Below are 27925 nucleotides of genomic sequence, written 5' to 3' on the forward strand. Positions count from 1 at the left end.
ATAGGCCAACTCTTTTTTTTATGAGTTTAGAACTCGAGGGAAAATCCCTTGGGTATCAACAACAGTCTACGCCAGAAAGAGGAGGTGTGCAAAAGAAAAGGGTTGGAGGAAAAACAATTTGGCTCGCTGTAACTAGCTTCTGTCAGACGTGACTAACTAGCCAACTGACAAACTGATTTTTAATACAATGCCATGGAACTTATAAATACATGTTATCAACCGAAATAACTCACTTAAGTTCCTCCGTTGAGACTGCAAAGAACGATTTATAATTTTAGACACCGTTTTTGAAGATGACAAGAACGCGGGGCTGATTCATTTTGAATAACCTACTCTTGTCCTTAAAACATTGAAAGGAAAACTTTTGTTTTTCTCACTGTGACTATAGCCTATGTGCATTGGAACCGGTTTTTCTCACTGTTGCTTCGATTTTCTGTTGTTTTCCGTTGTGTTCATGCCTGACAGTTTTCACGGAAAACAGATCCACGTAGCCGAACGGAGTCGGTAAGTGTTCTTCTGTACAGTGTGTAAATAAATTATGAACCTTTACAGGATGTAAACTACAGTCATATCATTGGCAATGGTGGATTATATTCGCACCGCAGACAATACTATTTATGATCTTTAGGCTCCTTTAAACAAGAGAAAGATACAATGAAACTGAATCACCCCGTGAAATTGAACAATCAATGTAACGTTAATTCCTGTAGAAGAGCTGCTGTTTGAAAAAGTCTGCGGGTGGGATGCTCATAAACGTGGTGTTAGTGACTAGTACACCGTTTTGAAGTTAAACATGATTTTAATAATGAATTCCATAGAGTAAGTATAGGCTAAACTTTTTTAGTTTTATTCATTCAGTCATTTATCATATCATTTTGATGTCACTCTCCAGTCAATTAATGTGTGGGCTCTGTTTCAAGATCATTTCAGTAGAACCTATTGGGTTATTATACAGAAGATAACAATGTAAACACCTTGGGCAATTAGCCATTTTATGGAGAAAAGCCTGAAATGGATTGATTGTTATCTTTTAACGATTGTTATCATAGTCAGACATGTATACTCCTTGATCCTATTGACCAGATAAGCATTGTTATGTGTTTTGTCCTTGACAGTTATACAATTACATACAAACAACACCAATTGTATACATGTTTAGTTATTTTCACATAATCCTTTTTTTCTATTTGTTTTCGTCCATATTTCCTCCACCATAGTCTCAGACAGGACATGAAAGAACCTTGGCCTTGTGGCCCAGTGTGTTTACTGGTGGGGGTGTGCCTTGTTTTATTTTTATTTTTTGGGGGGGGGGGGGTAATGATAGCTTTTGTCCCTCTGTGGCAAAGGAGTCATCTCTAGTTACACCCCCTCAATGCTCTCCCCCCTCCTACACCCTCTTAGCAAGGCCCCCCAAAGCCAGTCGGCTAGCTAGGGCCAGATGGCTTTGCCTAAACCACTCTGGGAAAATGCAGTGATGGAGCCCTTCCCTGCTCCGGAGAGAGAGAGAGAGAGAGGCATATGAGGGGGAACGAGCAGGCGGTCAATGCTGGGGTGTGTTACTTAACTCCTAGTCCTTGAGGTTCTGTAGTGTACTGTGTTATTCTGTTTTTCAATTAGTACTGAAGCACTCATCGTCCCTCCAATCAGGAGCCTTGGTCTTGACCTTAGGAGGCAGCCTCGGTGGCACGTATAATCCTCAGTCTCCAGGTGTATTGTAACTGCCTAGTTCTGTCTGGTTAGAAAACGAATCATTCTGAACTACTTTCCTTTCGTTGTCTACTTTCACTCACCACCTGTAGATCTGACAGTTAAATTGGAACTCCATCACAGGGTGTTCAACAATAGCCATTTTCACACTGGCATTGTCAACTCAGGGTGACTCAAAGACAAACTGGTTGATGAGATTTTCAACCTGAATGGTGTTAACTGTCAACCCTGCTAAGGACCAGGGTTGAAATAGGGTCAGGGTGGAAAGGAGAGGTGAGACACCCTAGTCTGACCTTAATGTAGCCCTGACCCATGATGACAGAGTGTATATTATCCATAATAGTCATGGGCGTCAGGTCTTATTGTGGAAACACTTCTAATGGTGGTGTCATAGTGAGTTGAATAGTCTTCTACTCTATTGTCTTTACTGACTGTACACTCCACACCCCATTTAGAGGGGCCTTTCTAATTGACCTGGCCTGGGTATCCTGGAAGGATATTTACCTCATCTCATCAGTAGAGGATGCCTGGTCGTTCTTTAAAAGTAATCTCCTCACCATCTTAAATAAGCATGCCCCTTTCAAAAGATATAGAACTAAGAACAGATACAGCCCTTTGTTCACTCCAGACCTGACTGCCCTCGACCAGCACAAAACATCCTGTGGCGGACCGCACTAGCATTGAATAGTCCCCGCGAAATGCAACTTTTCATGGAAGTCAGGAACCAATACACGCTGTCAGTTAGGAAAGCAAAGGCTCGCTTTTTCAAACAGAAATTTGCATCCTGTAGATCTAACTCCAAAAAGTTTTGGGACACTGTAAAGTCCATGGAGAATAAAAGTACCTCCTCCCAGCTGCCCACAGCTCTGAGGCAAGGTAACACTGTCACCACTGATAAATCCACAATAATCGAGAATTACAATAAGCATTTCTCTACGGCTGGCCATGCTTTTCTCCTGGCTACCCCAACCCCGGCCAACAGCTCCGCGACCCTCGCAGCTACTCGCCCAAGCCTCCCAACTTCTCCTTCACCCAAACTAGATAGCAGATGTTCTGAAAGAGCTGCAAAACCTGGACCCGTACAAATCAGCTGGGCTAGACAATCTGGACCCTCTCTTTCTAAAATTATCCGCCGCCATTGTTGCAATCCCTATTACCAGTCTGTTCAACCTCTCTTTCGTATCGTCCGAGATCTCTAAAGATTGGAATGCTGCTGCGGTCATCCCCTTCTTCAAAGGGGGTGACACTCTAGACCCAAACTGTTACAGACCTATATTCATCCTGCCCTGCCTTTCTAAAGTCTTTGAAAGCAAAGCTAACAAATAGATCACTGACCATTTAGAATCCCACCATACCTTCTCCACTGTACACTCCGGGTTTCTGAGCTGGTCACGGGTGCACCTCAGCCACGCTCAAGGTACTAAACGATATCATAACCGCCATTGATAAAAGACAGTACTGTGCAGCTGTCTTCATCGACCTGGCCAAGGCTTTCGACTCTGTCAATCACCGTATTCTTATCGGCAGACTCAACAGCCTTGGTTTCTCAAATGACTGCCTCGCCTGATTCACCAACTACTTCCCAGATAGAGTTCAGTGTGTCAAATCGGAGGGCCTGTTGTCCGGACTTCTGGCAGTCTATATGGTGGTGCCACAGGGTTAAATTCTCGGGCCGACTCTTTTCTCTGTATACATCAACAATGTCGCTCTTGCTGCTGGTGATTCCCTGATCCACTTCTACACAGATGACACCATTCTGTATACAACTGGCCCTTCTTTGGACACTGTGTTAACAAACCTCCAAACAAGCTTCAATGCCATACAACTCTCCTTCCGTGGCCTCCAACTGCTCTTAAATGCTAGTAAAACTAAATGTATGCTTTTCAACCGATCGCTGCCCGCACCCGCCCGCCCGACTAGCATCAATACTCTGGACGGTTCTGACTTAGAATATGTGGACAACTACAAATACCTAGGTGTCTGGTTAGACTAAACTCTCCTTCCAGACTCAGCTGCAAAGCATCCTTCACTCACGCTGCCAAACACACCCTCGTGAAACTGACCATCCTACCGATCCTCAACTTCGGCGATGTCATTTACAAAATAGCCTCCAACACTACTCAGCAAACTGGATGCAGTCTATCACAGTGCTATCCGTTTTGTCATCAAAGCCCCATACACTACCCACCACTGCAACCTGTATGCTCTCGTCAGCTGGCCCTCGCTACATATTTGTCGCCAGACCCACTGGCTCCAGATCATCTATAAGCCTTTGCTAAGTTAAGCTCCGCCTTATCTCAGCTCACTGTTCACCATAACAACACCCACTCGTAGCACGCGCTCCAGCAGGTATATCTCACTCGTCATCCCCAAAGCCAACACCTACTTTGGCCACCTTTCCTTCCAGTTCTCTGCAGCCAATGACTGGAACAAATTGCAAAAATCGCTGAAGTTGGAGACTTCTCTCCCTCACTAACTTTAAGCGTCAGCTATCTGAGCAGCTTATCGATCGCTGCAGCTGTACACAGTCCATCTGTAAATAGCCCATCCAATCTACCTACCTCATCTCCATATTGTTTTGATTTACTTTTTCTTTTTTGCACACCAATATTTCTACTTGCACATCATCATCTGCACATCCATCACTCCAGTGTTAATTTGCTAAATTGTAATTACTTCGCTACAATGGCCTATTTATTGCCTTACCTCCTTAATCCATTTGTACACACCTTATATAGATTTTCTTTATTGTGTTATTGACTGTACCTTTGTTTATTCCATGTGTAACTTTGTGTTGTTTGTGTTGCACTGCTTTACCTTACCTTGGCCAGGTCGCAGTTGTAAATGAGAACTTGTTCTCAACTGGCCTACCTGGTTAAATAACGGTGAAATAAAAAAAGAGACCCTCAGCTGTGGTAGCAGAGGTCAACCCTGCCAAGGCTCGTATGGTCCAGCCAAAAACATGACCTGTCAGAGTTGAAAGGCCTCAACTTTAGCTTAGCACCTCTTCATCTGTAGGAGGAGCGAGGGGGCAACGATGGGTTGTGTGTAAATAAGACTGCTGTTGCAAAGCTTGGGCAGCTGTATATACCATCAATGAGGAGGGTGGAGAGTGCAGCCCCTGAGGCATGCTCCATGTCCTGTTGATCTGTAATGCAGTTTGAAATCTGGGCCCTTTTTTGCCGAGCTGAAAGTTTTGAGATAATTTAGAATGGGAAGTTTGTTGAAGTTTAACTTTACATGATCTGACAAGCCTTTCTCATGTGGTCTCTGCATTAGGCTATTTCAGGAGAAGTCCTGTGATTGATAGATGCTCTAACTTTTTGTCTGGATATCCCAGTTTTTTTGACCCCTATAATGTTATTGCTGTGTCTATGTCTGCAATGTTAAATTCCTTCCAGTAAAATTGAATGCACAGAGCAGACTTCCTTGTCTATACAGAAAAGGGAAGTCTATCACGATAACAATATTTGTCATGGAGTGTTTATTACCAGATGCATTTAATTGATTATAATACCAAGTTACATTCTGAACTGTGTCTCAATAATCCCAACATGGTCTACTCAATCCATCTCACTGTCTAGTTTCTTTGTGTCACAGACCTTCAAGTAGCTAGTTCATAGGACATGAGCTCAGAAGAACAAGGCTTGCTTTGTTTAAAAGCACAGGCCTACATACAGTGCCTTCAGAAAGTAATCATACCCCTTGACTTATTCCACATTTTGTTGTGTTACAGCCTGAATTCAAAATGGATTGAATGAGTTACTATCCTGATTTCCATCATATCCCATGGTTGTCAGGCATTGCTCTACAAGCTAAGGACTGATTTAGGCATACTACTGTGCTGTGTTGGTCCTGCACTGGCAGAGTGTATCTATACACTGAACACACTAGGATCTCCCACAAATGAGCCCCCTCAGTTAAAAGAGCCTGGAAATAGTCTATGTTGAACCTTGTTGACAAGAGGAGATGCTTGTTGTGGGTTAGGCCGGGAGATGGAGAAAGTCTTCTCCTGTAGCATTAGTCTAGTAAGGGCAGTCAAAGTATTTGGGTGTGGAATAGTTCTGCTGTCTCATTGACTGAACTGAGCATCCAAAAGGAATAGTAGGGTTTTTTGGGGTCTTGGAGATCCACAAACATCCATTCATAGAGAGACTAAAAATTATTGGGTGATGTAGTTTTCCCCTGGTTTAGGGGCTGCCAGAGAACCCTAGAAGTGTACACGAAGGAGGTATTTTAGGATGGGAGAGACCATAAGGAGGTACAATTATACCCTGGCACCAGACAGATGTTGGGTGGAATGGAAGAACTGCTCTGCGCTGCTGTAAATGACAGAGCTGACCATGAAGTGGCAGAAACGCTTCAAGCTCTGTCAAGTTGGTTGTTGATCACTGTTAGACAGCCATTTTCAAGTCAAAACTGTAACTTGGCCACTCAGGAATATTCACTGTCTTCTTGGTAAGCAACTCCAGTGTATATTTGGCCTTGTGTTTTAGGTTATTGTCCTGCTGAAAGGTGAATTCATCTCCCAGTGTCTGAAGGAAAGAAGACTGAACCAGGTTTTCCTCTAGGATTTTGTCTGTGCTTAGATCTATTGTTTCTTTTTATCAAAAAACTCCCTAGTCCCAAGATGATGCAGCCACCATGCTTGAAAATATGAAGAGTGGAACTGTGTTGGATTTTCCCCAAATATAATGCTTTATATACAGGAAATAAAGTACATTTTCTTTCCCACAGTTTTTGTAGTTTTACTTTAGTGCGTTGTTATAGATAGGGTGCATGTTTTGGAATATTTTTATTCTGTACAGGCTTCCTTTTCACTCTGTAATTTAGGTTAGTATTGTGGAGTAACTACAATGTTGTTAATCCATCCTCAATTTTCTCCAACCATGGCCATTAAACTCTAACTGTTTTATAATCACCATTGGGCTCATGGTGAAATCCCTGAGTGGTTTCCTAACCCCCCCCCTGCAACTGAGTTAGGAAGGACGCCTGTATCTTTGTATTGTATTGATACACCATCCACAGCGTAATTAATTACTTCACCATGCTCAAAGGGATATTCAGTGTCTGCTTTAAAAAAAATATATATACCAATAGGTGCCCTTCTTAGCGAGGCATTGGAAAACCTCCCTGGTGTGCTTGAAATTCACTACTCGACTGAGAGACCTTGCAGATAATTGTATGTGTGGGGTACAGAGATGGAGTAATCATTCAAAGTCAAGACATTTCAGCGTTTAATTTTGTATTAACTTGTAAATATTTTGAATAAAATACTATTCTGTCATTGTGGGATATTTATTGTGTGTAGATCAGTGGCACAAAGTTTGAATTGAATCTATTTGAAATTCAGGCTGTAACACAACCAAATGTGGAAGAAAACAAGGGGTGTGAATACTTTCTGAAGGCCCTGTAGGTGAGGCTAGGCATCCACTCCTTTGTTTTTGTGTTCATAGTGACTCCATCACACTCCACTCCCTGTATAGCCTAGTCTGGCTTTGCAATGACACTGTATGTCCAATTTGTTTCTTATAGTCTGCTAGTTCTAAACCATGTGACGTGTAGACATAATTATTGCATTCAATGTTTGCTCTCATAAAGACCCCCATCACTCTTTTACTCTGTGTAATGATAAGTACACTACATTCAGTGGTGTAAAGTACTTAAGTAAAATGACTTCAAAGTACTACTTAAGTTGTTTTTTGGGGTATCTGTACTTTACTTTACTTTTTATATTTTTGACAACTTTTTCTTCACTACATTCCTAAAGAAAATAATGTACTTTTTACTCCATGCATTTTCTCTGAAAGCCAAAAGTACTAGTTAGATTTCGAATGCTTAGCATGACAAGAAAATGGTCCAATTCACACACTTATCAAGAGAACATCCCCGGTCATCTCTACTGCCTCTGATCTGGCAGATTCACTAAACACAAATGCTTCATTTGTAAACTATGTCTGAGTGTTGGAGTGTGTCCATGGCTATACATAATTAAAAAATGAACACATTGTGCCATCTGGTTTGCTTATTATAAGGAATTTGAAATTATTTATACTTTTAATACTTGAGTATATTTAAAACCAAAAACTTTAATTTTTACTCAAGTAGTATTTTACTATGTGACTCACTTTTACTTAAGTCATTTTCTTTTAAGGTACCTTTTACTTTTACTCAAGTAATATAATTGGCTACTTTTTCCACCACAGACTACATTTACTCCCAAATGCAGCAGGTTTTTCAGTATTTCCCTTTCTGCTCAAAACATTTATTTTGTTGTAGGCTATTTAACAACTTAATTCAATTATTAAGGAGGTCGGTGGCATTTCTGGCTCTCTGAACTACATTGACATTGTCAGTCTCTAGAAAAAGGCATCCCCATTTGTACTGTGACGACCCTCCCACTCTGTCTGCCGTATTCTGTCTTTGTTCTTGTTTCCTTATTAGGATGCCAGTGGGCGGAGTTGAGAGGGTCGTCAGCTACATGGGAAACACCTGGGCCAGGTGTCTCCCAGGATAAATAGACCTCTTCCACATTCATGGAGGAGACTCTCTCCATGCAGACACACGTTGTAGATTGTGTTGTGGTTCTTGGTGGCCTTTTGTTTGTTTGCTTTGGCACCTTTCATCACCCTGCATTATCACATTCATGCATGCAAAACACTCACTTACACTACTGATTACTGATTACACACACCATTGTATATTATACTTAGTTGCTTTAGTTAATAAATACATATTTTGCTACTCCTTATCTCCATGTTGTCTCCCTTTGTTACGGGCTTTGAGCCGGTTCGTGACAAGTGGGGGCTCGTCCGGGATCTTTGAACTATTGGTTTGGGAGACCGTGGAGGTACGTGTTTGGTTTGAATATGGTGTTTGAGTGTGATCGGCCCAGTATTGGTTGCCTTTGTTGTTTGGTTTGTGTGCTATGTTGGAGAGAGTATAATGGTTAGTTTCCAGGCCCTGCCTAGCCTGAACTCTTGTTCTACTTTCTGTTGGGACGTCAGTCTGAAGTGAGTAATCTGCTGTGTACCTCGGTGGGAGATTTGGGTAGGGTAGTGGAACTTGCTACCCGGAGCTATAGCCTTTTTCCCCTGATAGGTTTAGCGACGTGTTTCATTTTTTTGAATATGTTGGGCATGGTTAATGTTTGTTATTTTTGTGTGGTGTCTGTGGACTGAGCAGTTGTCTTGGGGGCACATCCGTGGCTTGGTGGAATTTGCCAGCATGCTGGGGAGTTCTATTTCCTTGCCAGCGGGCTACAGTGTGTAAATTCCCACCGCAAATCTGCACGAAGACTAGGGTTGAGTTATTGTAGGTTTTGGGGAAGCTCCATATCTCATCTCTCTTCTGTGGTGCTCAGGGTGATTGTCAATTCTCGGGTTGTGTTCTGGTGTGCTCAGCAGAAGGGAAAAGCGATAAAAAAAATTGTGTGATTATGGTGTCTTATGTAGATAAGTTAATTCGCTCTCCATCAGAGGAATTGTTAGATTTAGGTACTAAAGAACAGCTGTTGAAGGTCGCGGAACACTACAAGGTTGAGATTAGTGATAAATGTCTAAAGAATTCTATTAGGTTGATATTGAAAGCCAATCTGATGGAGAGTGGTATTCTTGAAGTTACCACCGGGCCAGCCTCTGCTGAGGATTTGTTGTCTCCCCATAACGTTACAATGGCCATTCCATCGGTTAGTCCTAGTAGCCTTCTTTTTGAACAGCAGAAAGAACTGCTTTTGTTACAGCTAGAGCATGATCGTGAGAAGCTAGAGCATGATCGTGAGAAGCTAGAGCATGATCGTGTGAAATATGAAAAGGAATTGGCATTTAAACAAGATATGGAGCGTGCTAAAATCAAGTTGCAACAAGAACGTATAGAGTTGGTTAGGGAAGGAAAGATCTCAGGGGAGAGTTTGTTTTGGGAAGGTGACCCAGATTTACCTAGGGGTAGTTCCGCTTTTGGTCATGCCCCAGAGACATTTGATATTGTTGGGAACTTGCGGTTATTGCCTCGGTTTAATGAAAGGGACCCCGAGACATTCTTTTCGTTGTTTGAGCGGGTTGCTGACGCTAGGAGTTGGCCTGATTCTGACCGCACTTTAATGTTGCAGTGTGTGCTGACTGGTAAAGCGCAGGAAGCATATTCAGCTCTTAGTGTACACGACAGTGCCAGTTATGATAAAGTTAAAACCGCTGTGTTACAGATTTATGAATTGGTCCCTGAGGCTTACCGCCAACGATTTAGAACTTTAAAAAGGGACGATAACCAGACTCATGTTGAGTTTGCGCGACAGTTATCTTTACAGTTTAATCGCTGGTGTTCCGCCTCTGCAGTTGTGACTTTCCAAGGGCTGTATGATCTGATTATGTTAGAGCAATTTAAGGACACAATTCCTGATCGTATTGCCACTTATATTAATGAACAGAAAGTAAAGAATGTTGCTGAAGCTGCGGTTTTGGCGGACGAGTATGTGTTGACTCACAAAAGTGTCTTTGCAAAACCCCGTATTCGGAAAGAGTGGGGGCATTCGGATAGATTTGGGCTTCGCTCACCGAGATACTTTGGTTCTCGGGCAGAGTTCTATTCAACTAGGGTTGAACCTGACTCCCATGGTAAGGCTGACTTTGGGCAGGAGTGTCACTACTGTCAAGGTTCAGGTCATTGGAAAAACGAATGTCCACTTCTCAGGTCAAAGGGTGCTTACGCTAAATCTAAGCCTGCTGCGTTAGCTGCACCTGTTCCACATCAGTTCATTCTTGACTCATTTCCTCAGGCCCAGGAGAATGTGAAAGTCCATATTGATCCAGACTATTTACCTTTCATTACAGAAGGTTTTGTGTCTATGTTAGGAAGTAAAGACCTAGTGCCAGTGAAGATCCTGAGAGACACAGGTGCCTCTGAATCATTTGTGTTGGAGTCTGTGTTACCCTTTTCTGCTGAGACTGATTCGGGGAATAGTGTTCTAATTAGGGGAATAGGTTTGAACACTCTGTCAGTTCCATTGCATAAACTGATGTTGGATTGTGGGCTGGTGAAGGGTGAAGTTGTTGTGGGGGTGCGTCCTTCGTTGCCTATTGAGGGTATCGACGTTATCCTTGGGAATAACTTGGCAGGTGAGCGTGTATGGCCAGTCGTGTTTCCATCTCTAGTGGTTTCCACTAAGCCGTCATTTGTTGGGATTCCTGATGAGAGTGTACAGAGTTTCCCAGAGGTGTTCTCTGCGTGTGCAGTGACACGTTCTATGAGCCGTGGCGAACTAGTCACTGCGCCGACTAATGATAATAATACAAAGTATGTCACTGTCTTCCCTGTTATCCCGTTATCTGTAACCCGCTCAGATCTAATCAATGCTCAACGGGATGACCCCACGTTGGAAGAGTTGCGTGATCAAATTGTGCCTATAGAACAGTTGGGAGATGTCGCCCATGGCTATTTTCTCCAAGAGGATGTCCTGATGAGAAAGTGGGTGTCTCATGATAGTGTTTTTCTGGGGGAGGCAATTAGTCAAGTTGTTGTACCAGTTAAGCTTCGTGAGTTGGTGTTGGAAACTTCTCACAGCGACGTTGCTGGACATATGGGGGTGAGGAAAACCTACAATCGCATATTAAGACATTTCTTTTGGCCTAGATTAAAGAGGGATGTTTCTGATTTTATCAAAACTTGTCACACCTGTCAATTAACTGGTAAGCCTAATCAAGCTATTAAACCAGTACCATTGTTTCCTATTCCTGTACTCAGCCAACCTTTTGAGTATCTGATTATTGACTGTGTGGGTCCTCTGCCTCGTTCTAAAAAGGGTAGCAGTTACCTGTTCACTGTGATGTGTCAGACCACTAGGTTTCCTGCTGCCTATCCTCTCCGATCTATCACGACTAAATCGGTGTTAAAAGCTTTGACTCAGTTTCTCTCATTGTTTGGAATCCCTAAGGTCATTCAGAGTGATCAAGGATCTAATTTTACCTCTAATCTGTTTGGTCAGGTTCTTCAACAGCTCCATATTAAACACAATGTGTCTAGCGCCTATCACGCGCAAAGTCAAGGAGCACTGGAACGTTTCCATCAAACACTTAAGTCTTTGTTGAGAGCTTATTGTACTGAGATGGATAAGGATTGGGAGGAGGGGTTGCCTTGGTTACTGTTAGCCGCTAGGGAAGTTTCACAGGAGAGCACAGGTTTCAGTCCAAATGACCTTGTGTTTGGACATAGGGTGCGTGGACTTTTATCTGTTCTCCAGGATGACTGGAAGTCTCCCGAGCCTCCTCAGTCCCTGTGTTTGTATGTGTGTGATTTCCGGCGACGGCTGTATGCCGCTGGTGAAATGGCTAAAGAGAAGTTATCATCTTCACAGGAGAGGATGAAGGGCATATTTGATCGCCGAACTGAGCCTCGTCACTTTAGTCCAGGTGACCAGGTTCTTGCTCTGCTGCCAATTGTTGGTTCTCCTTTTCAAGACAAATTTCAAGGTCCATATACAGTGGTGCGCCAGTACACTGAGCAAAATGATCTAGTTGCCACTCCAGAACGGAGGAAAGCACACCAGCTGTGCCATGTAAATCTGTTAAAACCCTATGCACGTTCCTCTGAGACTGAACAGTGGGATTCTACAGAGGACGGTAAACCTGTTCTTTTGGCTGATACCGTTGTTTCCTTGGGTTCTTGTCGTGCTAGATCTGTGCATGAGGAGGAAGATGTTCCTGGTCCTGACGATTGTATATTGCAGGGTAGATTGAAAAATTCAGAAACACTGGATATTTTAGACAGTCTTCTCACTCACCTACCTGTTGATGAGCGGAAAGAGATGGTTGGTCTGATTCAGAGATTTCCAGGTTTATTTTCTGATACACCTACACGTACAAACTTAATAGAACATGATATTGACATTGGAGGTGCTGACCCCATTCGTCAGCGGTTCTATAGAGTTTCTTCAGAGAAACTACGTTGTCTGGATGCTGAGGTCAAGTACATGCTGGAGAGTAAGATAGCAGAGCCTTCTTTCTCCAGTTGGGCTTCTCCCTGTATCTTGGTCAGTAAACCGGATGGAACAAACCGTTTTTGTACGGACTACCGTAAGGTAAACAGTGTCACAAAGCCAGATTCATTTCCTCTTCCTCGGATGGAGGACTGTTGATCAAGTCCGTGCAGCTAAGTTTGTGAGCAAATTTGACCTGTTAAAAGGCTATTGGCAGGTGCCACTGACGAGTAGGGCACGTGAAATCTCTGCCTTTATTACACCCTTTGGTCTGTACTCGTATTCAGTTATGAGTTTCGGTCTGCGCAATGCACCTGCCACTTTTCAGCGACTTATGAACAGGGTTGTCGCCGGTCTGACCGGGTGCGCTGTTTATTTGGACGATGTAGTGATCTATGCAGATACTTGGGAAGAACATCTGTCCCGTATTCAAGCCTTGTTCGAACGTCTGGCTGCGGGTCGCCTCACAATCAATCTGGCAAAATGTGAGTTTGCTCAGGCGACCGTTACATACCTTGGAAAAGTGGTTGGGCAGGGTGAAGTGCGTCCTGTTCGGGCTAAAGTGGTGGCTATTGATGCTTTTCCACCACCAACTACTAAAAAGGAACTGATGCGTTTCTTGGGCATGATTGGTTATTACCGTAGTTTTTGTAATAACTTCTCTACTGTGGTCGCTCCCTTGACAGATATGCTGAAAGCTAAGGCTGTTTACGTTTGGTCTACTCGTTGTCAACACGCTTTTGAAGATTCAAAGAGGTTGCTTACCTCAACTCCAGTGCTGGCTGCTCCTCGCATGGATTTGTCATTTACCTTGCAGGTGGATGCTAGTCATGTGGGGGCAGGTGCAGTTTTGCTGCAAGCAGATGTGTCTGGGATTGAGAGGCCTGTTAGTTTCTTTTCTAAAAAGTTTAACGATTATCAGTTGAACTATTCGGTTATTGAAAAGGAAGCGCTAGCACTCATTTGGGCGCTACAACACTTCGAAGTGTATGTCGGGTCGGGGGTAGTACCTATTGTGGTCTACACCGACCATAACCCCTCACTTTTTTGAGGTCCATGATGTGTCCAAACCAGAGGATAATGCGATGGTGTTTATTTTTACAATCATTCCATCTCGATGTGAGGCACATCCGGGGGACTGAAAACGTGATTGCTGATGCGCTCTCTCGTGCGCCCTGTTCCTAATGTTTACGTGACTGACCATTGTTTTGTATTGTCATGTTCTCTCTGTCCTGTCTGCTCCCTCCTGGTCTTGTTTTCTTTCCTCTTAAATGTTGCTTCCTGTGTGAAGGTTGCTGAGGTCTGGGGAGGAGGTTGGCTGGGGCAAATTGTAAGTGTGAACACGTAAACCCTCATCAATTTGGGACGCAGAGGCCTGTGTCAATTTGGGACGCAGAGGCCTGTGTCAATTTGGGACGCAGAGGCCTGTCAATTTGGGACGCAGAGGCCTGTGTCAATTTGGGAGGCCTGTGTCAATTTGGGACGCAGAGGCCTGTGTCAATTTGGGACGCAGAGGCCTGTGTCAATTTGGGACGCAGAGGCCTGTGTCAATTTGGGACGCAGAGGCCTGTGTCAATTTGGGACGCAGAGGCCTGTGTCAATTTGGGACGCAGAGGCCTGTGTCAATTTGGGACGCAGAGGCCTGTGTCAATTTGGGACGGAGGCCTGTGTCAATTTGGGATGTTTGTTCCGGGGTCCTTGTTGGTCCCCGGTTTTATGGGGGAATGTGACGACCCTCCCACTCTGTCTGCCGTATTCTGTCTTTGTTCTTGTTTCCTTATTAGGATGCCGGTGGGCGGAGTTGAGAGGGTCGTCAGCTACATGGGAAACACCTGGGCCAGGTGTCTCCCAGGATAAATAGACCTCTTCCACATTCATGGAGGAGACTCTCTCCATGCAGACACCCGTTGTAGATTGTGTTGTGGTTCTTGGTGGCCTTTTGTTTGTTTGCTTTGGCACCTTTCATCACCCTGCATTATCACATTCATGCATGCAAAACACTCACTTACACTACTGATTACTGATTACACACACCATTGTATATTATACTTAGTTGCTTTAGTTAATAAATACATATTTTGCTACTCCTTATCTCCACGTTGTCTCCCTTTGTTACGGGCTTTGAGCCGGTTCGTGACAGTACAAACACAGACTTGTCAATGTGCATGGTGGGGATCATTATAATGTGTGGATTGGAGTTGTTATATTTGCATGAGTGTGTGTGTGTGACGTTTGTGGGTCTGTTGTGTGAGTGTGCATGGAAATAGGGGTGTGTGTCTACATGTGTATCATACACGTGACTGCCTCTCGAAAAGGCCTCTCATTGTTTCTCTGTTCTTCTACTTACTGGTTTTTCTCCTTTTTTTGTAAGGAACTCTTTACAATCAGAGTTGAAAGGCCTCCATTGTTTGGGCCTTTCACAAAGGCAGGCATGGAGTGGAAGGGCTTGAGGGAGAATAGGATCTCTTTCTGAGACTGATAAAACTATTACAATATTTAAAAAGATATACAGTGTGTTAAACAGTTGGTTTTCTGGATACTCATTCAGTCATAATATAAAAGATGTGTGCTTGCCATCAGAGACGGTTGTTTGCGTGTCTGTAAGTGAAGAAATGTAGGCCTATAGACTACATTGGAGTTGAAAGGAGAAACGTGACCATAACTTTTCCTCCATGGTGATTGGGAGGTAGATGGTTTGGGGTGTTTGATTACCATTAACATGTATTATCTTTTATGATGACATTAGAGGTTTGTTATTTTGGCACGTCTGCACATGTTAGAAAGGTCAGTGTTTTTGGTCTTAGAGTTCATGTCAGTGTTAGGCGTTGTTGTAAACTTACTGCCCCTAAAAATCACTTTCTATATATTCTCACTCTGTAATTACTGCTCTCTGAAGGGGTTACAGACTGCATTCTCTCTCGTTCTCTCCCTCCCTCCCTCCCTCTCTCTCTTTGAAGAGCACTGTAGGGTTCAGAGCCTGGTCCAGAACTTGGACCGAGAGCTCTCTGCTCTCGGTCCAAGCCTGGCTAAAGAAAGACTGGAGGCATGGAGGGAGGGGAGTAGGAGACGGTGCGGCAGTGCCAAATTCATTGCAGGTCCCCCCCTCCGCCTCATTCACTCTTGAGGAACAAAGTGTTGTTTGAGAGGCACTGATCAGAGATTTAGAGGAGAAATGATAGAGACAGGCTGAAAGAAAGAATGGTGGTGAGCTGTGACTTTATCACCAACTTAATAAAAATGTCGCTGTGAGGATGTGGAAGGAGTGTAGATGAGGTTTAAGGGCTCCCGAGTGGCACAGCGGTCTAAGTCACTGCATATCCGTGCTAGAGGTGTCACTACAGACACCCTGGTTCAATTCCATGCTGTATCACAACCGGCCGTGATTGGTAGTCCAATAGGGTGGCGCACAATTTGCCCAGCGTCGTCCGAGTTTGGCCGGTGTAGGCCGTCATTGTAAATAAGAATGTGCTCTTAACTGACTTGCCTAGTTAAATAAAAATGCTAAAATTATTTAAGGATGTCTTTATGACGTTTCATCTTCAGAATCATAATTTCCTTCGTTAGTCAGCATGGATGAGTAAAGGTTATCATAGATCTGTGATTTTACCATAGTGGTCTAATCATGATAATAAATTTGTTGAAATGCACTTAATGACTTGTAACCATGGTATTTATGTTCCTCCTCAATAGAACATAGTGTCAATTCTGTGCCTTTTAAGAGATAAAAGGGAGGGTGTCTGTGGCTGTCTCTCAGTAGACCACTTTCAAACGCTGTCACATATCATGTGGAGTGCATCTCATTTGCTCCCTGTTTTTGAGATGAGCTGAGATGACAAACGAGTCTTGTCCCTTCGTTTCCCAGTCAAATGAGCTCCCAAATGCAGCAGGTTTTTCAGTATTTTCCTCTCTGCTCCAAACAACCATTTACATAACACTCTTCAGGACTACCTTTAATCTGATTAGCATTCCTCAATAACTAACAACAAGGTGTATTCAGTAACGACGTGGTGTATTCAGTAACGACGTGGTGTATTCAGTAACGACGTGGTGTATTCAGTAACGACGTGGTGTATTCAGTAACGACGTGGTGTATTCAGTAACGACGTGGTGTATTCAGTAACGACGTGGTGTATTCAGTAACGACGTGGTGTATTCAGTAACATTTACATTTACATTTAAGTCATTTAGCAGACGCTCTTATCCAGAGCGACTTACAAATTGGTGCATTCACCTTATGACGACGTGGTGTATTCAGTAACGATGTGGTGTATTCAGTAACGATGTGGTGTATTCAGTAACGATGTGGTGTATTCAGTAACGATGTGGTGTATTCAGTAACGATGTGGTGTATTCAGTAACGGCGTGGTGTACTCAGTAACGGCGTGGTGTATTCGGTAACGACGTGGTGTATTCAGTAACGACGTGGTGTATTAAGTGCAGCAATTTGACTTCATAAGAAACAAAATGGAAGATGTCTCATTGCACCATATATCAACATGTATTTCATGTCTATTTGATTTAATTACAAATATTTAAGGACCAGGTTTGGTTGGTAATGGATTGGACAGGTCAGTGAGAGGGGTTACTCAAGTTCAGGAGGATTGGCAAATCCTGTTTAATCTATTTGACCACATAAAACATGGCTTTATCTGTACACAAGTTGTGTTCAAGTTGCCAGCCAGAGAGCATTCTCTCTCAGCTGTGAATGTTGATATCATAGTGTCTCACATATTAGAGCATGAGTGAGTGCATCTGAATCCATGATGAAAGGCCCATATAAACACAATCCAGTTCTGAGATCATTTTGAACATGTGGACTGAGAGTGGAGTGTTTTATTTGACTTGTTTAGAGATCATAACCCACAGTTGTAGCATAACCCATTGTCATCATCATGTTCTAATAGCCAAGGCATTCAAACCTATATCACCAAGTTTTTTTGAGTCTGTTATGTTGGATTAAACCAGAAAATAAGAGTGTTGGTGTTGACGCTCCAGCCTCCAAATCCAACTCTAACTTTCCTGCTCTGCTTCCTGCCCTGAGGGAAAAGTCAACTCCAGCACCACCACTGATCTCCACTTCCTCCTCTTGGCCACAGCTTCCTTCCCTGAGGGAAAAGTCACCTCCAGCACCACCACTGATCTCCACTTCCTCCTCTTGGCCACAGCTTCCTGCCCTAAGGGAAAAGTCACCTCCAGCACCACCACTGATCTCTACTTCCTCCTCTTGGCCACAGCTTCCTGCCAATGAGAGAGAGTGATTCTCTTATGGTTAATAGGCAACCACAGTTGGCACAAAGTGGACACCATGGAGTAGGTTGGTCCTATCATGTCCATACTATTCTCCAGTCTCCACCATGCCCAATGGGCAGGACACATTGGGCAGGGTGTTTGGCATTTGGAATCATGGAGAATTAGGTTTATAGCTGTAGCTATAAGGGTGGGGGTTGGAGATGTAGATCAACAGGCATCATGCCCAGTCAGTGGGAGACCATGGCAAATGGTAGAGTCTCGCATACCCCCCTGTGCCAAGCTGTGCCACCATACAGCTGGGCTGTAACGTTTAGTTCTCAGCTGCCCTCTGCCTTAAAGCCAGAGCACCCTTGGAATCCCTGACCTCTCTCACACCCCCACAACTCCATCAGTGGTTAATGAAACCCACCCAAACTAGCTATGTGGGGAACATGGGCATGGCTCTGCCTGTCACTCAGCTGTTGAAGCTTGAGCCCCCCCACCCCACCCTTCCCTCCATCCATCCATCCATCCATGGTGTTTGTCTAGCAAGTGTGTTAGGCAACATTCTAAAGCAATTTGTTCCAAGGTCATTTCATACCAACATACTCAGTCATCTACAAGTGTGACTATATTTACATATACAGCACTAGCAGCAACCTTATTTGACCTGTTGTCATGACAACACACACAGAAATGTCATATTGGAATGTCATTCAAGATGTACTTCATCAAAATGTATCGAAAGAGAGTATTTCTCAACTTCTACTTCTGTGCCTTGAGCTCCGAGACAAAACATGGAGCCATGTCACTTCCTCCTTATCTGGTGAGAATGGGTGACAATATCAGCCTTCTGGACAGCTACCAGCTAGACCCCTTTATCCCACTGGGCACAGACGTGAATTCAACGTCTATTCGACGTTGGTTCAACTTAATTTAATTGAAATTAAGTGGAAACAACATTGATTCAACCAGTGTGTGCCCAGTGGGATCCTTCATCCAGCCACACGCTCAATGCCATGGCACACACACATACACACTCAGACACAGCCTCCTTTCCCTGGGTCCCTCCATCTCTATGTGATATGCCCTATCTCCCAGCATGATTTGCTGTGTGTGCCAGTAGAGGTCAATGCTAGGGCCTTATAGCCTTTGTGCCGCCCCATAATGGCACCATTCTCCCTGAGCGGCACGGACTCCAGGCCTCACACACACACTGGCCACCATTGTGACTCTCACATGGACGTGGGAGAGAGTTGGTGTGTGTGTGTGTGCGGTCGGATGAACAAGTTGTGCAACTTGATGGATTACCCGCAACACCCTTGCAGTTACTTTTGAATGTCTTCAGAGGTGAGCCGTTATCTTAGCTTTCCCTTGCTCTTCAAACTTTCTCCTATTCCTGTTTTTGGTCCAGCTGAATGGTGAAGATTGAGTAGAATTTTGACTGTAAACAGATACATTTGATAGTTTGCAAAAGCTCTGTCTTGTACAATCAGAGGATGTTTTTTTGGCATGAACTTCAATAAAAGTTCCTGTTAGTGTGTTAACTTTGACTTGGGCAGGTTGAAGGTAATGCCACAAATACATCCATGTCATCATTTATTTTATTATTTTTTTATTATTTTTTATTTCACCTTTATTTAACCAGGTAGGCTAGTTGAGAACAAGTTCTCATTTGCAACTGCGACCTGGCCAAGATAAAGCATAGCAGTGTGAACAGACAACACAGAGTTACACATGGAGTAAACAATTAACAAGTCAATAACACAGTAGAAAAAAGGGGGAGTCTATATACAATGTGTGCAAAAGGCATGAGGTAGGCGAATAATTACAATTTTGCAGATTAGCACTGGAGTGATAAATGATCAGATGGTCATGTACAGGTAGAGATATTGGTGTGCAAAAGAGCAGAGCAGAAAAGTAAATAAATAAAAACAGTATAAAAACAGTATGGGAATGAGGTAGGTGAAAATGGGTGGGCTATTTACCAATAGACTATGTACAGCTGCAGCGATCGGTTAGCTGCTCAGATAGTTGATGTTTGAAGTTGGTGAGGGAGATAAAAGTCTCCAACTTCAGCGATTTTTGCAGTTCGTTCCAGTCACAGGCAGCAGAGTACTGGAACAAAAGGCGGCCAAATGAGGTGTTGGCTTTAGGGATGATCAGTGAGATACACCTGCTGGAGCGCGTGCTACGGATGGGTGTTGCCATCGTGACCAGTGAACTGAGATAAGGAGGAGCTTTACCTAGCATGGACTTGTAGATGACCTGGAGCCAGTGGGTCTGGCGACGAATATGTAGCGAGGGCCAGCCGACTAGAGCATACAAGTTGCAGTGGTGGGTGGTATAAGGTGCTTTAGTGACAAAACGGATGGCACTGTGATAGACTGCATCCAGTTTGCTGAGTAGAGTGTTGGAAGCCATTTTGTAGATGACATCGCCGAAGTCGAGGATCGGTAGGATAGTCAGTTTTACTAGGGTAAGCTTGGCGGCATGAGTGAAGGAGGCTTTGTTGCGGAATAGAAAGCCGACTCTTGATTTGATTTTCGATTAGAGATGTTTGATATGAGTCTGGAAGGAGAGTTTGCAGTCTAGCCAGACACCTAGGTACTTATAGATGTCCACATATTCAAGGTCGGAACCATCCAGGGTGGTGATGCTAGTCGGGCATGCGGGTGCAGGCAGCGATCGGTTGAAAAGCATGCATTTGGTTTTACTAGCGTTTAAGAGCAGTTGGAGGCCACGGAAGGAGTGTTGTATGGCATTGAAGCTCGTTTGGAGGTTAGATAGCACAGTGTCCAATGACGGGCCGAAATTATATTGAATGGTGTCGTCTGCGTAGAGGTCGATCAGGGAATCGCCCGCAGCAAGAGCAACATCATTGATATATACAGATAAAAGAGTCGGCCCGAGAATTGAACCCTGTGGCACCCCCATAGATAGTGCCAGAGGACCGGACAGCATGCCCTCCGATTTGACACACTGAACTCTGTCTGCAAAGTATTTGGTGAACCAGGCAAGGCAGTCATCCGAAAAACCGAGGCTACTGAGTCTGCCGATAAGAATATGGTGATTGACAGAGTCGAAGGCCTTGGCAAGGTCGATGAAGACGGCTGCACAGTACTGTCTTTTATAGATGGCGGTTATGATATCGTTTAGTACCTTGAGTGTGGCTGAGGTGCACCCGTGACCGGCTCGGAAACCAGATTGCACAGGGGAGAAGGTACGGTGGGATTCGAGATGGTCAGTGACCTGTTTGTTGACTTGGCTTTCGAAGAACTTAGATAGGCAGGGCAGGATGGATATAGGTCTGTAACAGTTTGGGTCCAGGGTGTCTCCCCCTTTGAAGAGGGGGATGACTGTGGCAGCTTTCCAATCCTTGGGGATCTCAGACGATATGAAAGAGAGGTTGAACAGGCTGGTAATAGGGGTTGCGACAATGGCGGCGGATAGTTTCAGAAATAGAGGGTCCAGATTGTCATAACTGAATATGATGAAAGAGAAGTCCATACTATAACCTCAAGGTGAAATGCTCTCATGCTTTCAATAAGGGTGTTACTGCACTGCACATTTATTAGCCTAAATACTGTATGACTTCTGTATATCAGATTTCAGTCTCATTCTAAAGCATTCATTGTCCTGGCTTCATCCTCTCAGACCTACTTGGAAAGTCGTGCCACAGACACAGCAGATCAGTGGGACTGTGGAGCGCTCAGATGGCTAGATCATTTGTCTTGAGTTGTCCTTGGCCTTTTGAAAACAAGTGAGAGTCCCCTCTGTTCTATCTGGCTGAGACAGAGAGGCAGACACGTGAAGGACTGAGTGAATGAAGCCAGAACTCTTCCTCTAGCTTTGGAAAAAAGAGAGGGAAGCAGAGAGCTACCATCCAACGGGCCCTCATTCTTTCCATGTCAAGTCATGGCCAGGTCATAATGTATCTCAGACGGAGAGGGGGGGGGGGGGGTTAAAAAGCAAAAGTTTGGGAGAATGGAGGGAGAGGGGGACTGAGAAGTGAAAGAGCAGATCAGGAGAGCAGGCACACAGCTCTGTTACTGTTTTTCTCCTGAGCCTGGAAACGTGAGTTTGCTGTAATCGGATCAGAACTGGGGTGAGATCATAAAGAAGGCTGGCCAGCAGCCCCAGAGAGAGCAGCCCACCCTGAGCAATGAGCCCTACACATCCTCCCCAACAGGCAAACTGGGAGGGGAGTTGGGGCTGCCTGATTAACTGTTCACTAGCACCACTCGATGTCCGTAGTAGCCCTAATTTTAGTATAGTAATTTACTTTCACCCAGATATTTTACTACATAGCCTATTTTAAATGCCTGACATAGACACCTCAAGTTCAATTTAGGAGAGTTGTAAAAAAAACATTTAAAAAAAAACGTGGACCCCAGAGAACTTGAGTGGGTGTTTGCTGCTGATATGAAATCAGTGTTGAATATGCACACTGAAAATGATGTTGTTTGAGTGGACTTGAGTGGACACTGGACATCTGCTGCTATGTTGATTAGAATGGTCATAATTACAAAAATACAGTAGAGTAGACAGACACTGCAATAATTCAATATTATATAAGACGTTCCGGTACTTGGTACTGGTGTCTATAGGCCTTTTTGGTACAGTTTTTTTCCATTATTGTACTACAGATGTCTCTGTAGTATGTGGTTGTCCATGTTTATGTACTCCCATGATACTGTAGTCATGGCAACGGGGTGTATGTGTGGTATACAGGACTGTGGGTTATCATGGGGGGCTAGGCTAGCAGCATATGGAGTGTCTGGCAGGCCTATATGCAGAGTCACCAGGGAGAAGTCACAGATGGGCGGCAGATTTCACACTTCTCCTGAAGCCTCGGGGAACACTGGCGGGGGTGAGGGGTCAGAGGTCTGAATCAGGGGTGGAGGGGTGAGGAGGAGGAGGGGGGGGGGTTCTAGAGTGTCCTACATACACCATGTTAAACTTGTGACATTTAGCATCAATGGAGTCTCGCAACTCACCACTTTGTGTTCTCTATTTTGTGGGTAAGACAGTGTTTGTTAACCTAGCCCTAGATTTTAATGTTCTCAGTCCTCTTTGCCAGTACTGTGCCCTAAAGTCTTAACAGAGACAAATAAATACTGTAAGCCACTTTATTGCATTGTGAGTTAACGCATTGTGATGGCCTGTGATGATCTATGACCTACTCAGATATGTATCTTTCATGTTACAGGCACTCAAGCTGTTCTGATGAACTTCCGATAACAGCACCACTCCTTATCCTTCAGTCCCAACCTTCAACCACCACCACTTCCTTGTCTCCCCAGTGGTCTGGTCGGTCGGAGGGAGCCCCAGGATGACAGACCCTGACGGGGCTGAAGGGGAGGGCCTGGCCGAGGTGAACGCCTGCAGCCTGGAGATCGAGAGGAAGTATGAGGTCATCCCTGCCGTCATTTGCTCCATGTGCTGCCTGTTCGGCATCATCTACTGCTTCATTGGTAAGGTCACCACGGGGTCAAGACCACAAGTCGTAACCCAACCACGTCATGTCAACGAGTAAACAAAATCTTCAATAACAAGGGTTGCGTCCCAAATGGAACCCCAATCCTTATATAGTGCACTACTTTTGACCAAGGCCCATGGTGCACAACTTTTGAACAGAGCCATATGTGGGGAATAGGGTGCCATTTGGGACGCAAACAATGTAATAGAGCAGGGGATAAGGAATGTGTATTCAGACGTATCATATGTCTACTAATGTGTTATACAGCAGGGTTCTCCCCAGGATATTTTAACAAGGTGCTGCTGCTGATTATTTAACACCTGTAACTGACGTTTCCTGCAATCTACAGCAGAACAATAATCATCATATTAGGCTGTGGTGCATGGCCTTATAGATGATAACAAATAGAGTAAAAACACACTTTATAATTTCAGATTTTTCTCACCAAATCCAACTTAATAACCACAACTGCTTCTTTCTCCTCCACACCGCCTCTCTTTTTAGTTTTAACTGTAGGGTAATTTATACGGCATTACATTGCTTACAGTCGATATTGTGTAATATTTATAGAGTTGCTGATGCCCTAGCCTCTGCAATTTAACGTTCTCTTTAAGCTCTAACTTATCACCTGCATATTTTTTTACTGTTAGATTCCTCAGGCTATTGAATCTCCCCTCATTGAAGTGAAGTACAACTTTAAATAAGTATTGTTTTCTTTTCACCCCCTCTCTCTCTACCCCTCTCCACTCTCCCTCACCATTCCCTCTCTACCCCTCTCTGTCACCATTCCCTCTCTCTACTCCTCTCCTCTCTCCCTCTCTACTCTCCCTCACCATTCCCTCTCTACCCCTCTCCACTCTCCCTCACCATTCCCTCTCTACCCCTCTCCTCTCTCTGTCACCATTCCCTCTCTACTCCTCTCCTCTCTCCCTCTCTACTCTCCCTCACCATTCCCTCTCCACCCCTCTCTTCTCTCCGTCACCATTCCCTCTCTCTACTCCTCTCCTCCCTCTCTACCCCTCTCCTCTCTCCATCTCCCTCTCCACCCTCTCTCCCCTCTCTCTCCATCACCATTCCCTCTCTCTACTCCTCTCCCCTCTCCCCTCTCTCTCTCCCTCACCATTCCCTCTCCACCCCTCTCCTCTCTCCATCACCATTCCCTCTCTCTACTCCTCTCCTCTCTCCTTCTCTACCCCTCTCCTCTCTCCATCACCATTCCCTCTCTCTACTCCTCTCTCCTCCCTCTCCCCTCTCTCCGTCTGTCACCATTCCCTCTCTCTACTCCTCTCCTCTCCTCTCTCTACCCCTCTCCCTCACCATTCTCTCTCTCTACTCCTCTCCTCTCTCCCTCTCTACCCCTCTCCTCTCTCCCTCACCATTCCCTCTCTCTACTCCTCTCTCCATCACATTTCCATCTTCACCTCTCTTCTCTCCCAGGATATCGCTGCTTCAAGGCGGTCATGTTCCTGTCGGGCCTGATGTTCGGCTCTGTCATAATCTTCCTGTTGTGCCACAAGGAGCGTGTGCTGGACACCCAGCTGAGTGTGGAGGTCTCGGCGGGTATCGGCCTGGGCATCGGCCTGCTGTGTGGCCTGGTCACCATGCTGGTGCGCTCCGTGGGTCTCTTCATGACGGGTCTGTTACTGGGCCTGCTACTTGCCCTCGCCACCCTGCTGGTCACCCACCAGTTCTACACACCCACCACCGTCTGGGTGCCCTTAGGGGTGCTGCTGGGCACTGGCATGCTGTTTGCTGTGCTCACCCTACAGTGGCAGAAGCTCTTCACCGTGTTGTCTACGTCTGTGTTCGGGGCGGCCATCATGATGGTGTGCGTTGACTACTTTGTGGAGATGCTGGCGCTGGCCAGACACGCGTATCAGTACTTGAGGCTGTCACCGGCGCCGTCGCTCTGCTGGTACAGCTGGGTGATCCTGGGTATCTGGCCGGCACTCAGCTTCATGGGGGTGCTGGTGCAGTGGAAGCTGACAGCCGTGGGGTTCTCACATACTGAGGGTAAGCATCATAGAATTACATATAGACGTAATGTATAGGATCTCTGTGGTAAGCATGGGAGGTAGAGGAAGCTGTTTGTAGAGTATGATGCATCTGTATATCTCAATATGGACTATGGGTTATATTATGTTCTCTGCACTGCTACAATGGTTTTATGGTATTGGAGAACATTGTTATGGTATTGAAACAAGACAGATTGTCTCCAAGTCAGCTGTTTATATTACATTTCAGGTGATTTAAGAATGTCAAATTGTCCCCTAAAGTTCTCATGTGCTCTGTAGAATTACTAAGAAATGACTCACTGAGTAAACACACCTCTTTCCTCTCGCTCATATCTCTCTCATCTCTCTCTCATCTCAGTCATCATCAGCAGGAGGCAGAAGCGGGCCCAGTTGATGCAGATCAGACAGAAAGATGTCAAAAAGTGCCAGCAGAACAGTGGGCAGGAGGGCACATACCGTCGCAAGCCCACTCCCGTCAAACGCTATGCCGGAGACCTGCTGGCACCGGTCTCTCTCTCTCTCTCTCTCTCTCTCTCTCTCTCTCTCTCTCTCTCTCTCTCTCTCTCTCTCTCTCTCTCTCTCTCTCAACAGAGAAGGCTGGTGGGAGGAGCTATAGGAGGATGGGCTCATTGTAATGGCTGGAATGGAATAAATGCAACGGAGTCACCTCCCGCCAGCCTCTACTGACACACACACACACACACACACACACACACACACACACACACACACACACACACACACACACACACACACACACACACACACACACACACACACACACACACACACTATTCTATTTGAATTCCAACATGTAGAACAGATTCCAAGGTTGATTCTGATTATATTCCCTCTCTCCTCTTCTTCCCCTCTCTCCTTTATTCCTTCTCTCAGAGCTACCTGCAGAGTCTTAGGGACAGACAGATGGGCACAGGCAACTCCCTCAGCAGCCTGGGCACTACCAACCACACAATAATCGACTTTGACTATGAGACAAGCTCCACCGTACCCCTCACCATCACCACACCTGTCAACAGGGTCTGACGCACCGAGGGACAGACGGGGGATGACTCACTTGTTTCTTGCCCCCCCTCCACAGTCCTCCTCCCTATGTAGTGTACTATTGACCCTACAGACAATGTGAGAGTCTATTGAACAATGGACGTTCCTTACATTGACTTGGAAAAGGGCCTTGAATGCTGTCCAAGTGAAGATCAAAGCATACCTCCAGTGTACTGTACTGTACCTCGTTTGGGTTGGCAGACTGGAAGGTGATGGAATATATGGGTCCTCGATCTGTGAGCTGTTCCCTGAGAGTGGTTGGTGTTTGACCCCCTGTTTGATGTGTGCTGTAATCCCTCTCAATAGACTGGGCCTGTGTGGCCTCTCCCTGTGTTGTCTGCTCTGAGCGGTGGCATGCCCATGTGAAAGGTCTGGGGTTAGGACAGAGCAGAGTACACAGTCAGAAGAAGGAGCAGAAATGATCTCATTTGACTTCTGAGGTCCTATACTTTCTCTGGTGCCATTATGTGATTGTTTGATTACATGTGGGAGAAATCACTTGACTGATGAAAACAGACTTGTTTTTGCTGTTCAGAAAGCAATACTGGGAATGGAAATGGCCATGAATTACACGAGAGCTACCTCCGAGTGATTTCAACTTTTATAATTGGAGTTAACTGTGACTTTAATGACTTGAAATGAACCAGTGTAAACTCGGGTCAACCGCCTCAGAACAGGACACCAGCTGATGTTGACAAGGCACTGTGATGGGACAAAGAAGAGGACATTTCGAGATACATTTCTCTGACCAGTGTTTTCTGTCTGTGAGTGTGTGTGCGTTGGTAATGTTAAGGTGTGTGTATTGCTGTTTACTTGTCCCTTTTTTGAAGTAACTGCCTGTATAGTTGAGTGCAGAAGGTTCAGGTCCAGAGAGATACACGGCAACCATTTTGTGCCTAAATACAATGGAGATTACATGGGCATCTGTTTCAAGTGACATTTATGTTTGTTTTCATTGGAACTGCAGTGCCTTTTTTAGTGGTAGCAATACTATACAATATTGTTTCAAACCATACTTGGTTATGCCAGTTATTTTTGAGCAGTAGCTTGTTTTCATTACAATTTCAAGGCAGTTTTACCTGTGTAGTACCTGTATTCAGTAATGTATATGAACAATAACATTGAAGGAATGTGCTATGGAAAACAATTGAGCATACATTTGCTGTACTGTAGGTTACTAAGGAATTATCAGTGTTTTTAAAATTGTAATTTACTTTTGTTTTAGAATTTTAGAGGGACAGTAGGCCTACTTTCACTCAGTACTCTCAACTACTCTGAATCTGTACATAATTGTCAATAGGAAATTGAAAGATAAACCATTAAATTAGTTTAAAACAAAAGCTGTCTGAGTTATTTGTCTGAGGCTAAATGGCTCTATATTCCCTCACTGGTCACCTAGCAACATCAGCTGCCAAATTCTGCCTTGGAATCAGAAACACAGAGGATCTTGAAGGCAACAAATGG

General features: G+C 44.6%; 1 protein-coding gene across 2 annotated transcripts; it reads left to right on the top strand.

Annotated features, from left to right (window-relative positions):
* LOC124031201 (transmembrane protein 198-like) lies at window positions 1–27801 on the top strand. 2 transcript variants are annotated; one of them, XM_046342162.1, is made up of 5 exons: window positions 1–504; window positions 23209–23379; window positions 24822–25397; window positions 25758–25906; window positions 26294–27801. In XM_046342162.1, exons 2-5 carry the CDS (start codon window positions 23238–23240, stop codon window positions 26441–26443), a joined length of 1017 nt encoding a protein of 338 aa, XP_046198118.1. In that variant the 5' UTR covers window positions 1–504; window positions 23209–23237; the 3' UTR covers window positions 26444–27801. The 2 variants fall into 2 exon arrangements, with proteins under 2 accessions (XP_046198118.1, XP_046198117.1); XM_046342161.1 differs by having other exon boundaries at window positions 2–504; window positions 23115–23379.
* The last annotated feature ends 124 nt before the right edge of the window (window positions 27802–27925 follow it).

This window comes from Oncorhynchus gorbuscha, linkage group LG03 (assembly GCF_021184085.1).
Source record: "Oncorhynchus gorbuscha isolate QuinsamMale2020 ecotype Even-year linkage group LG03, OgorEven_v1.0, whole genome shotgun sequence".
Classification (NCBI taxonomy): domain Eukaryota; kingdom Metazoa; phylum Chordata; class Actinopteri; order Salmoniformes; family Salmonidae; genus Oncorhynchus; species Oncorhynchus gorbuscha.